Source organism: Podarcis raffonei, chromosome 1 (assembly GCF_027172205.1).
Source record: "Podarcis raffonei isolate rPodRaf1 chromosome 1, rPodRaf1.pri, whole genome shotgun sequence".
Lineage (NCBI taxonomy): Eukaryota > Metazoa > Chordata > Lepidosauria > Squamata > Lacertidae > Podarcis > Podarcis raffonei.
The window spans coordinates 50,425,722-50,438,187 of record NC_070602.1 but is presented as its reverse complement, the minus strand read 5'-3'; the positions used below and the strand labels follow the sequence as shown (position 1 = coordinate 50,438,187).

At 42.0% G+C, this 12,466-nt stretch overlaps 1 protein-coding gene across 4 annotated transcripts in view; it reads right to left on the bottom strand.

Moving 5' to 3' along the window:
• Window positions 1–12,466, bottom strand: part of AMBRA1 (autophagy and beclin 1 regulator 1) — a 143,860-nt gene that overhangs the window by 122,376 nt on the left and 9,018 nt on the right. Inside the window, exons 3-9 of one of the 4 annotated variants that reach the window (XM_053386900.1) lie at window positions 11,613–11,696; window positions 9,297–9,543; window positions 8,760–8,818; window positions 6,588–6,771; window positions 5,734–5,906; window positions 3,027–3,093; window positions 214–1,697 (exon numbers count right to left, since the gene is read on the bottom strand). In XM_053386900.1, the coding sequence (XP_053242875.1) occupies window positions 214–1,697; window positions 3,027–3,093; window positions 5,734–5,906; window positions 6,588–6,771; window positions 8,760–8,818; window positions 9,297–9,431 (2,102 nt within the window). In that variant the 5' untranslated portion in view covers window positions 9,432–9,543; window positions 11,613–11,696. The remainder of the gene's footprint in view (window positions 1–213; window positions 1,698–3,026; window positions 3,094–5,733; window positions 5,907–6,587; window positions 6,772–8,759; window positions 8,819–9,296; window positions 9,544–11,612; window positions 11,697–12,466) is intronic. The other 3 variants (XM_053386909.1, XM_053386917.1, XM_053386892.1) reach the window with 3 other exon arrangements.

The window sequence follows — 12,466 nt, the reverse complement described above, 5'->3', positions numbered from 1 at the left end:
CTAGAAATTATAGTACTCTCCTCTGAATGCTTACTCTACGCTTTAGATAGGTGCCCCACTGCAGCCAGCAACTGATCCCTGAATCCAATATTGCTACCAGCCAGATTCATGGCAGCATCAGAAATGAGTACCTCCAGATCTTCAGTAGTTCACACTTCAATGGTACAGCTTCAGAAAGACTGAGGAGGAATTAGAACGGTCTAGCAATCTTACCTCCTAAGCGAATCCTCCTCTGAACTTTCCTCAGGCATTTCCTGGTTTAAGGCGTCCTGTGATACATTCCCAGGTCTATTTGAAGCAGATTGGCTGTAAACTCTTTCCCAGTGCCCCGTCTCCTGGTTAAAGACCACTCCCACGGTCCTTTCCTCTGGCGGATTAGAAGATCTTCCCAGTGGCAGTCTGCTAGAGGGAGAAGTTCTACTTTCCATTCTCTCGGAAGGTGGTAGCTGGCTACTGCTGGATGGCACACCTTCAAATGTGCTTTGGACCTGCCCTGGTGCATATCTAGGTGTACTTCTTTCCCAGCGAAGTGTGTCATTGTTAAAAGTCAGCAGGTTGTGACAGGCTCGACAGCGGTTCAGGTGCCCCCGTGACAAATTGGAATTGTTTTCACTGCTATGTGGGGTCTGTTGATGAGAAGGACCAGGTCTATCAGGCTCGATGTTGTTATTAAGCATCTCCTGGGCTTGATGTGACTGACTGGGTTCACCACCTATCCCCTGATCTAGCTCCTGAAGCCTATCATATTCCAAGAAGAACCGCCTCAAGTCACACTGAAACTCATTGCGAATGCTGGTTGGATTGCTTGGACCAGCATTGCTAGTGCTTTCAGCTTCAGCACTAGGAGCTGGAAAACCCCTCCCTTCTGTAGCTGAAGTATATACAGAGGACTGGGAGCTTCCTTCCTGCTGTCTCAGTACCGACAACAAGCTCACTGAAGAGGCACTGGTTCTAGGAGGAGGCATACCTTCCAACTCAGAGCGAGGGCCCATATTCAACACTGTTCGAGTCCACTCAGAACCCTCCAACCCAGAGGCCATCTCTCTTGTAGACTGGTGAAATCTGGACGAGTGGCCAGACAAAGGCCCACTAAGGGATCTACGAGTGGGGCCGAGGCTAAGGTTGCGCAGGGTGTTGCCCGCAGTACTGCTTTGTACAGTGCTGAAAGCAGATGGTCGGTTAAGGAGTCCCTGCTCCTGCTGTGCTGTAGTTGCCTGCTCCTGGGGCTGGTAAGGCTCCATTTGCACAGAAGAAAAGGAAGTGCCAGTGGACCCAGAGGATGTGGAAGGGGTGTTGTCCTGGGACGGAAAAAGAGAAGGAAGTCTTGCACTAGAACATCGCCTGCAAAGGCACAGCACCCCCAGATGTTGGCAACATTTTACTGAGGGGAAATTGACAGGCTCACTGAGGCCATTATAGGCAGATGCTCTAGAGGCTTCACTAGCTGGAGGTGGTGGTGGTGGAGGTGGAGGTGGTGGTGGTGGAGGAGGAGGGAGAGGAGGAGGAGGGGAGGGAGTAGCCGAGTCTTGCATGGCGTTTTGCTCTCCCACCTGGATACCAGAAGAACGTGAGGACAGCATATGCAGGAAGTTATGAAGGAGTGGTGTGCGTCTCACAGGCTGAGATTGGAGGATGGAACGCTGACGATAGTGTGGCATTTCGGTACTATCCACAGGTATTTCCACCTCTTCATCGTTCTGCAGAAGAAAGTGCAAGTGATCAATTACCTTGCATCAAAATAAGATGCAAAAACGGGATGCACTTTGCCACAAGCAAAGCAGAGACTCTGCCCTTGGGCAGGACAAAGTTACTGAGAGACTCTCTATTACTATTATTTTTAACTACTCAGATCCAGGAAAGAAACACAAAGGTAACTCATGTTGTTACAGTTAACTCCGACAATGGCAATTCTGCCAAAGGTGAACCACAACTTCATTTTATACAAAGAGCAGATAGCCTTTTTGGTCTGAGGGTCACATTCACCCTCAGTCAACCCTCCTGGAACCATATACCTGTAGCGTATATGCACATGTGCATGCATGTGTGCGTGCGCACACACAGATCTCTCCCTCCTCAATTGCTCTGTGCAGATCAGCTGAGGATACCCTGTCTCTGCTCCAATGATCAAGCTGATGACGAGGGAGAAAATGATTTATATCCTCATTCAGGGACTGGATCTGCCCACCTCAGAGCTATGCCTATTTTTATTTTTTTTTAAAGCTGCCACCAAAATTGGTGGGGGTACTGTTGGCAGCTACAAGAGCCAGGCTTCCAGTTCATGAAACTGGGAGACACCACACTCCAATACCGTCTATATGATTTTTTTAAAAAATCCTGCTTTTATTGCAAACTGAACCAAACAGAAGCCAAGAGGCTGCTTGAGATCTGCCTGAGGGGGAAAGTAGCTGAAAGAGTTAAATTGATCGCCTCAAGGAATATGATGTCACAAGTTATATGTATAGGACATGACCTTGGGCAATATGACCCAGTCAGCCATCAGTACAATAAGGTACCCTTCCAGATTCTCTGTGAACCAGCAATAGGTACCCTTTTAAGACCTGAGAGAGAAAGCAGAAGATTGTCAAGGGAGAGGGCACCATATTAGTCTTACACAGTTCACAGGAGTGAAGCACTAATGCAGCTCATAAACTTCATCACAGACAAGGAGGCTTTGGGCTGACCAGTATGGATAGCTACAACAGCAAAGCAATCAGCAGCACAGCAAGGCCAAGTATTCGTGAAAATTTCAGAACTTTGGGTATGAATTAACATTTATTCTGTAGTACTATATCACAGCCTTTTTTTCTTTTCATAGGAAGCTGAGACCAAATTACCACGTGGTTTTCTATCCAGGTGTCACCAGATTCACACATATTTAGATTTAAGCATTCTACATCAAATACACCTAGACCATTCATATTCAGTCAGTTTAAAAACAGCAAATATCCACTGTCTATTTAATAGGACACAGAACTCTACACCAGGAAACACCAGTTATACGTCTAATAACTGAATTAAAAAGTTACCTGTTGATTGGAAGGGTTAACAATTGCTGTGAGTAAATAATGCCCAAGAGGATCGAACCGAACTAGTCTGAAACAAAGAAGAAAGGTTTAATTTTAACAGAACAAGCTGTTCCATTAAATAGTACTATCGAGAAGGACTTCTTGCATTTCTGTAGTGCGCCACAATGTAAAGAAACACCAAGTTTCAGATTCACAAATAACAGGGAGTGGGAGATGTTCATCCATCCCTGAAGTGTACCCAATTCCCACAATGGCAAAACACTGCCAGGCATGTGAATGAGAAAACACTGTACACAATTTAGCAAAATGAACATTCAAATAACAGGAACTGCTAAGGAAGAAGACTGCATTGGTAGATTGAGGAAGCTGAATGGCCACAGAAGCATGTGAGCCTGCCACGTTTCAGACTCCACGGTATATTGTTTCTAGAAAGAAAAGAAAACAACTGACTGATTTTACATCTCCATATCTGAGCAAGAAATCTGAAGACAAGGCTAAGAAAACAGGAATCTGAGCACCGTATCCAAAGGCCCAAACAGCAAGATCTCGGCACACTACGTTGTTCAATTTTTGCTCATGAATTCCAATTCAAGAGTAAACTCTTCCAAGTCCAAAAAAGAAGGACCTCCAAAATGAATTGTTATACATATTACAAAATTTGAAGAAAAGAAAATTTTACTTCCCAAGATATAAACTTGCTTTATGGTGCTTTAGCTTAATTATTTAAGTCTTACACATGGTAGATACAGTACTTTAGCCCAATATATTGTCATTATAATCTCATGTTTCCTGTATATAGTGTTGAGTATATTAGCAAAGATTAACCTTCCATTAGCTTTCCAGGACCGCCCTGAGGTCTATGGATAAAGGTTGGTATACAAATTTAAGTAAACAAACAAACAAATTACTTACTTACTTCATGGCTACCTTTTACTCCTAACTGCCATTTCTCACTACCAAAACTTCAAAACAGATATGACAATTAGATTCTCTTCCTCTAATGAGTCATTAATCTATTTTTCTTCCTGCTCAACAAAGGCTAAGCACCACTATGCTTCATAGTTAACAAGAAACTAGTGGGGAAATCTAGCATTGACCTTACTTAGAATGCCTAGAACTTGTCATTTGTTAAGACAACCCACAGTAGCAGCCTCCAAAAGAGCAACCACATGTTCACCTGTCTGCATCATTTTGCACTCCTTCATAAGACCCCTCTCTCTAATAGCACAGAGCTGCTTCTAGCCATCTTCAGTTATTTTCTGTTAACTTTATAGGCTGCATGACCAAGTCACATGATGCAACCTGACACTGTCTGCCTGAGATATAAAAGTTGGGCTAAGCTAGCTCAGACTACCAAGAGATCCTGAAATAGTAGTAACAACTGGAAAATGCCTTCCCATGTCTGGATTTTAAACAGATATTCATGCTCTGGTATACATTCTAACAATAATTCTAGCAATCTCTGCCCTACATGATTCTAAGTAAAACATTCAATGAATCTCATATTACTGCCCAATTGCCTGGTAACAGTACTAATGAAATGCTACAGTTGTATGAAAAATGTACCTACACAATGAAAAACTGTAACAGGTGAGCCTGTAAAAAAATGACACATTTCTCTGCTCAAGTAAAACTCTGGATAACTAGTCTCTTGCTGCTCCATAATAAATGCATTGGTAATAGCAACTACCAGGGATATTCTATGGCAGGTTTTATAAATAGTGCCAAGTTTGTCCCGCTATTTGTCTGGAAAAATATTTGCTTTTGTCCATCATGTGTATACTCCAAGCCTTCCTATAACAAGAACACATGGCAGCTAAGAACACAAAATACGTTTAGAATACATTAACAGAATAAAACCATCATTAAAACCGTATCAAATCACAGCAGCAGAATACTCTAATACTTCTCCTGTAACATCAGAGTTAGCTTATACAATTTTCCTTATAGATTATTGTAATACATTATATGTGGTGCTGCCTTTGAAGGCTTGCTGGAAACTGCCATCAGTACAGAATATGGCTGAAAGAGTACTAACTATGATTGTATTACACAAGGACTTCATCATCTTCACTGACTCCCAGTCCAATTCCAGTTCCAATTCAATTCCAGGTTCTGACTTTTAAAGCCCTTCATAAGCTTGGGACCACAGCATCCAAAGGATCCTCTTCTCCCATATGTACCCAACAATGACCTCTTATCATTGTGTGCCCTCACAAGCTAAAGAAAGGTAGGAAGCCAGGATAGTGGCCCCTTGCTTGTGGAATGCTTTTCAAAATTGGTGAAGATGCTTTTATTCTCACAGGCCTTTAAAATCTTATCTTTTATCCTTATTTTTTAAGGTGGTATTTCTATGGCCATAATGATCTGTTTTGAGCTTATTATTTAAATGCTACTTCTTAGAATTAGAAACACAGTAAGCAGATAAATAAATATGATTGCAGTCTATAGGGCCAGGCCTACTTGACTTGAGCAGTTAAACCACACTGTGTGCCTTCAAGTCCGTACTTTCATCTTCTGGTTTACTAGTGAACCCTGGGGTGCAATTAAGAGTTTTCCAAGCTGTCTCCAGTGTCATAGGGTTTTGTTTTTTTCCATTTCTGGCTAAAACTATGTCCCAAGCAATTATCTTGAGGATTTTTCCTCAAGATTGCTCCCTCTTATCTTCGTCTTCAACTAGATACACTCATGCAGAAGGATTACTCACCGGACTCTCTCCATTTCACTGGCTGTTTTCACAACTGCAAAAGGCTCCCGGCGACTCCAGTCCCAGAAGTGGATCTCATTGGCTGTTGCAATTAGCAGGAGCTGGGCCGTTGGATGGAAAGCCAAAGATGCTATGGCATTGTTGCTATCTGTAAACCAGCTCTCACTTCCACCCTGGGAGCAAACCAATCTATGGTCAATGGTATTGAAACACAGTAATTCCAAACAGGATCCCATATACACTATATGGTGACCTAGATTTATATCACAAGCATCATCGCATGTGCTTCCGTTTTATATCACCCCCCCCCCAACTGCATAGCCAAATTTTAAAGACCTTTGTCTCACTAATTACAGGAAAATCATTATATACTGTTTGTATAGGCTGTCTGAGACTCACTGAATGTTTCAGAGTAATTAAAAGAATTTGATTATGTAGAAACATTTCAGCCCTTCAACATTAGTATGGATAAAGATCATGACACACTACAGTACTACTTAGAGAAAGCATTTTTTAATTCTTGAAACCTACAGTAATCTTTCACTGAAATGTTTGCAGAAATAATTATAGGTCATCCAAAGGCTTTATCATTAACTAGCACAAGATTTCTGCTACAGCCTGCCAATAAGGCTCTCAACTGGCAGAGTTGGCATTTCATGATCAGAAAATAAAACAAATCCATAACAGTAAGGTAAACAGGTGATATTTGGAGGGATGGAACCATGAATTTGGGTTTATCCCTATTACTAGAATAATATGAGAAAATGCTACAGTGAAGAAGGTCCCACACCAGTGTGGCAATGCATGGATTAGCCTGGCATAGAGTGAGGTAAAGAGCATTAAAAGGAACTTACGTGCAAATCCCAGATTCTAACCTCTCCATCAAGGCACCCTGAAGCAATAAGCCCTGGAATGGTAGGATGAAAGGTTACACACCATGGTGTGCGTCGATGCCCAACTAGAGAGTGAACACATTTGCCCGTTTTCACCTCAGTGATGTAAATATTGTGATTCACATGAGTAGAAGCCATAAGGGTCCTGGGGAAATTAAAAAGCAACATAAAAGAAGGGGAGGGAGGATGGGAAGAGAAGGTTGTTTAGCAAGCAATTTTGGATGCAGAAACAGAGGAGAGAAAAATATGAACCTGTACAGATATGCCTCATTGCCTGTCAAGCCCAACACCCAAACCACCAAGACATCACAGCTCCAAGACCAACTTTCTAAAAATAAGTCAATGATACTTCAATCTAACCAGCCTCACAGCACACATACTTGAGTTTTAGAAAGCTTACGTGTAAGATTGTTAAAAGTTAATAATTATATTTCCCACGTTAACAGGTAAGAGAATAGTTACCTGTTAATAATTAAAGTACATTTTTGTCATTCTAATATAGTAAATATTCCAAAAAGACTTAACCATTACTCAAGAATAGTAGAGTAGTAAACTCAGCTATACAGTGGTGCCTCGCAAGACTAAATTAATTCGTTCCGCAAGTTTTTTCCTTTTGCGAGTTTTTCGTCTTGCAAAGCACGGTTTCCCATAGGAATGCATTGAAAATCAATCAATGCATTCCTATGGAGACCGTCCAGGGACAGAGGGGAAGCGCCGCGCACCTTCCCCTATGTCCCCGGACCTGTTTAAAGCAAGGGAAGGGGCAGCGGGGAGAATCGCTTCTCCCCATTGCCGCCCCTTGCTTCAAAAGAGGGGACAGAGGGCGCCTTCCCCTCTGTCCCGGGACCCCTTTTGAACCAAGGGGCGGCAACGGGGAGAAGATCGCTTCTCCCCATTGCCGCCCCTTGGTTCAAAAGGGGTCCGGGGAGAGAGGGGAAGGCGTGCGCGCCTTCCCCTCTGTCCCCGGAGATTGCGGGGCTGGCAACGGGGAGAAGCGATCTTCTCCCCGCCACCCCTTGCTTCAAAAGAGGTCCGGGGACAGCAGGGAAGACGCGCTGCGCTTCCCCGCTATCCCCGGAGCTTGCGGGGCAAGCTTCGTTTTGCGAAGCAAGCCCATAGGGAAAGGTGTCTTGCGAAGCGGCTAAGAAAACGAAAAACTCCTTCGTCTAGCGAGTTTTTCGTCTTCCGAGGCGTTCGTCTTGCGGGGTACCACTGTATTTTTAACTGGTCAAATGCTCATAAAATGATAGGTTCTCCAAATTGTGCTTTCCACCTTAATATCTATACCATACCATCCCTACAGGGTGAGTCACTCCCAATTTTCAAACATCACTTCTTTCTGATATGCACTGCAACAATCTTGCTTGTGGTACATTTGGACAGTGGCCAGGCCCTAAGCTCTCTTGTATACGAAAGCCAATTCCTGGTTCTCATCTGTCACACTCTAGAAAAAGGGTAATCAATGTAATGCTCTCCAAATGTTCCTGGACTCCAAACTATCATTAGTCTCAACCAGCATAGATGATAGTCAGGGATAATAGGAACAACCTCAAGGACACCATGTTGGTTACCCCTGCTCTGGGGTGACCAATTAAAAGAAAATATGAGGTGGCTATGAAAACAGGGATGGAATAAGTTTTCATTGGCTCAGCCTTGCATACTGTTCTATGAAACAAAAGCAAGCGGACTACAAGGACATTTGAGAGGGTGGAGGAGCAAAATTGTATTCACTAAGCTGTATTCACTAAAGGAAAATTGATACTACCACAGTAGGAACAAAACCTCCACAGGGCTCTCGAGGACTTAGCACCTTCCCTGTAGGGTCCCTGAACCAACCAACACAACAAGCATTTCACCAGTTTATATGAACATCTCCTGCTACCAAGTTCTTTGCAAGTCTACATTCTGTCATTATCATAGTTTGCAAAGAGTATTCCATGTACACAAGTAGTTTCAAATAATCAAAAGAGTGAGCAGCACTTGGTATAGCGAAGATGGAAGACTCTTTGGAAGCTCTCACAGGTATGCTGAGGAACATTTCTCTTCGCAAATCTTTCTAACAGATAAAAGGGAACATAAAATAAATAATAAATAAATAAAAAGAGAACAGAAAATATATACATAGATGTGTACCTGTCTGGACTGAATGCCAGTAGAAAGGTGGAGCGTGGACTGTCTGGCAACTCAACCTTCTGAAAGTCAAAAGAGCACAAAACATTTTCTGAGCTCAAAGTATCAGTGAAGTATACCAGTACCCCTCCCTCGTGTGAAGTTTGAGAGAAGAAATGATACTTTTGCACAATTGTTCCAGGAGTATGAAAGGGTTATAAAAAATTTAAAAGGTTCTATCCATTTATTCTGAATCTGGCACATACCAGATAAAAATATTTAATTCAAATTCAGAAACCTAAGAAGTATATATATAACTCAAATTACCCACAGGAAGAAGTGTCATACCCAGCCTGAAGCTCCATGGTTAAGAACTTGCTTTGTATGCCAAACTATCCTAGATCACTGTATGTTTAGGTAGGACTAGGTAAGACCCACAAAGGGAACCCTTAAGTATTGTCAGTGTAGATAATGCTGAGCTACTTGAACCAATGTTCTGATTTTGTGCAAGGCAGCTTCCTAAGTTCAGTTGACTTGTAAGTGTGTCATAAGGAGCTTTACCTTGCCCTCCCATTTCATCCAACGGGTTTTGTCTTCTACCAACTCCTGCAGAAGACGCTGTGCTCCCAAAGCTTGTGTGCCCCGTTCTCGGCCCCAAAGGATTCGAACAGCATTCTTCTCTGGTACAACCTTCATGGCTTTTACTGTCTCAGTGCAGGGGAATGAGTCACCGAGAGACACCAGATCACAAGTGCCAATAATCTACACAAGTGCCATCCACTCCTTGCAAGGCTGTCCTCATGGAAATCTAGATAGTGAAGATATATTTCAAGGAACCCAAGTCAGATGTTTCCAAGAGGTCAATACAAATTGGTATCTCTCTGTGTAATTGTTAACATTCCATCCCCACCAACATAGCATTACTATTATCATCATCAGATTCTCAAGAGAGACCACTGTAATTGCAGCACATTCAAGACAGATCTTCCTCAGGTTGCAGAATGATGGGCCCAGGTCCAGCATTTTCATGCCAAATCTAACACATAGTAGATGGCCTGCAAAGTCTTACGAGAAAAACTTTGTGTAGTTGGAGATTTAACAAACAGCAAGTCACTCTCTTATTAGCCATGGTTCACTGAACACCTGATTCATGTTCACTTCACTACATGGATACTCTTGTCAAACTTTTTTAAAATAACTCTTCGTAAGAATTGATTTGTGGCAATTTCATTTTCAAATGTATTTTGTAGAATTTAGAATAAAAGTATTTTCCAGTCAAGACAGTTTCAGCTTTAAAAAAAATATCTTTGAGAAAGATAGAACATAAACAGATTACATTTACAGTGGTACCTCAGGTTAAGTACTTAATTTGTTCCGGAGGTCCGTTCTTAACCTGAAGCTGTTCTTAATCTGAAGCACCACTTTAGCTAATGGGCCCTCCTGCTGCTGCTGTGCCGCCGGAGCACAATTTCTGTTCTCATCCTGAAGCAAAGTTCTTAATCTGAAGCACTATTTCAGGTTAGTGTGTAACCTGAAGCGTTTGTAACCCGAGGTACCACTGTACTGCTGCTAAATCACTTCCTGTCATCATAAAACTCACCATATGAGTTATGTCACAGGCCGAATAAAGTGACCTAACCCAAATCACATAGCAAATACACCACCAAGTTGGATGTGAAGATATTTCCAGGTCAAGCACACCATCAACTGGATTTACGAAAGCTGGTCTCATCAAATACTACAAACTATCAAGGCATAATATGAAACTGGGGAGTTCTCCTTACAAATTTTACTTTATTGAGAACAACTTCCAGACTGCTGACCCAAGACAACAGCTGCTTACCAAGACGGATATTTTTAATCAATTGCAAGAAAAGAAACTTTCCTTACTAAGGAAAGTTAACAGAGAGAGTTCTCAAGGGAATTTTCTTGAGGAATTGCTTTGCTCACCAGTGTAATAAATCAAGTTTACATAAAGTTAATGTGTATACATTTGATTAACTTTCATAATCCATTCTGAGTGCAATCTGAGAGTGGTTTTTCTTTCTTCCTTTATGACTGGCCCCGGGGGTGGGGGTGCTCTGAATGGGCGGAACACCTAGGCTTAATTTGTTTCAAACACTGATGTTTTTAATTTTTAAAAGAATTACGCAACTGTATGATCACATGGGTAAAGCCAGTCATCTTTAAGATTTAATCTAAGTAAACCTTTTACAAAGAAAATACGAATACCATTATGCAGAAGATTAATGTGTTCATTCTACCCTCAACCATTTACAACTGCACTTCCTCATGTCCTGTTTCTATTCCTTGTGCAAATTGGGAACAGAGAAAACTCCTCTTTCACACTTGTTCCATAATAGGAAGAAGTTGGAGTCACTCACACTTTTTCTTTCCACTTCAAAAGCAAATACACATACATCAACCCCTTTGGGAATCTGATCTGGCATGAGAGTGCGCCGTGGACATTCCAAGGGATATCCCATCACTATTATACATTGGTTTCACTCATCAATATTCTGAAAGAATGCTAGATATCTACCTGGTAATGTTTATCAGATTTTGGAAAAGTGTTTCTACTGCTTTCAACTCCAGGTACATACAGAACAGTTCTAGCAATTGTGTGAAAGCCTGTTTAATCAAGAGCAGAATAAATGAATGCAGATGCCAGTTGCCAACAAAAACACCAGAAACCTCCTCTGAGGAAGAAGCATGGGATGTCATGGAGCACCCCAGTACTTAATACTTAATACTTGGAAGAACTTGAAAAAAATCCAAAGTGCCTCAGCTCATGAATGTCTTGCCTGGAACCCAAAATAATCCATCCAACCATATAATGAGCCCTGCCTTGATTTCTAAGTAAGGTCCATTTGATACCTTTATTGACATACTTTTGGCACCAAGTAAACACTTTCCTTTTCCACCAGGTTTTTGATGGTGCAAATCAAGGCTCCCACACACCTGGGAACAGGTAATACAAATTAAGGATAAGTTAACAGAAGCACATGGAAGAGCCTTGGCTCACTTGAGAGCATAATACTCCAATTCATATCATGCATGTTTCCAATGCTCTTCATGTGCAACTTACCCAATCAGCCCACATTTATTTAGTGAACAAAGCTAGGAAAGGGGTAATCAATGTTGCTGTAAACCGAGAGCATCACAAAGCATACAATGAATCAGAAACAACAAAAGGTTTAGGGATACCAAGCACACAGCTGTGGTAACCAAGATGGCGCCCTCCATATGTTGTGGACTACAACTGCCATTAGTCCCAGCTAGCATGCCCAAAGGTGAGAAACAATGGGGAGTTGCAGTTCACAACATCTGGAGAGCACCATGTTGGCTACCCCTGCTCTGCAGGAAACATTCAGCAATCAGTAATCTTAATATCTTTTGCTGTAATTATTGACTAACCCAAGCCTCTTTCACTAATAGACATGGGTAGTGAATGTGATGCCCTCCATTTGTTTTTGAACTATACTTTCATCAACCTTGACCATTGGCCATGCTGGCTGAGGCCAATGGGAACTGGAGCCCAGAACATCTGGAGAGCGCCACATTGGCTATCCCTATTTCAAAACTTACATCCTATGTCTTTCTACTTCATTTGTTTCGTGTAATCCATGAACTTGTTCAACACAGAAAGAGCAAGACCAACATGAAATCTGAACAATCAACCAAAAACACTGGCATGGGTTGCATGGCTGCAATTCTAACCATATTTAATA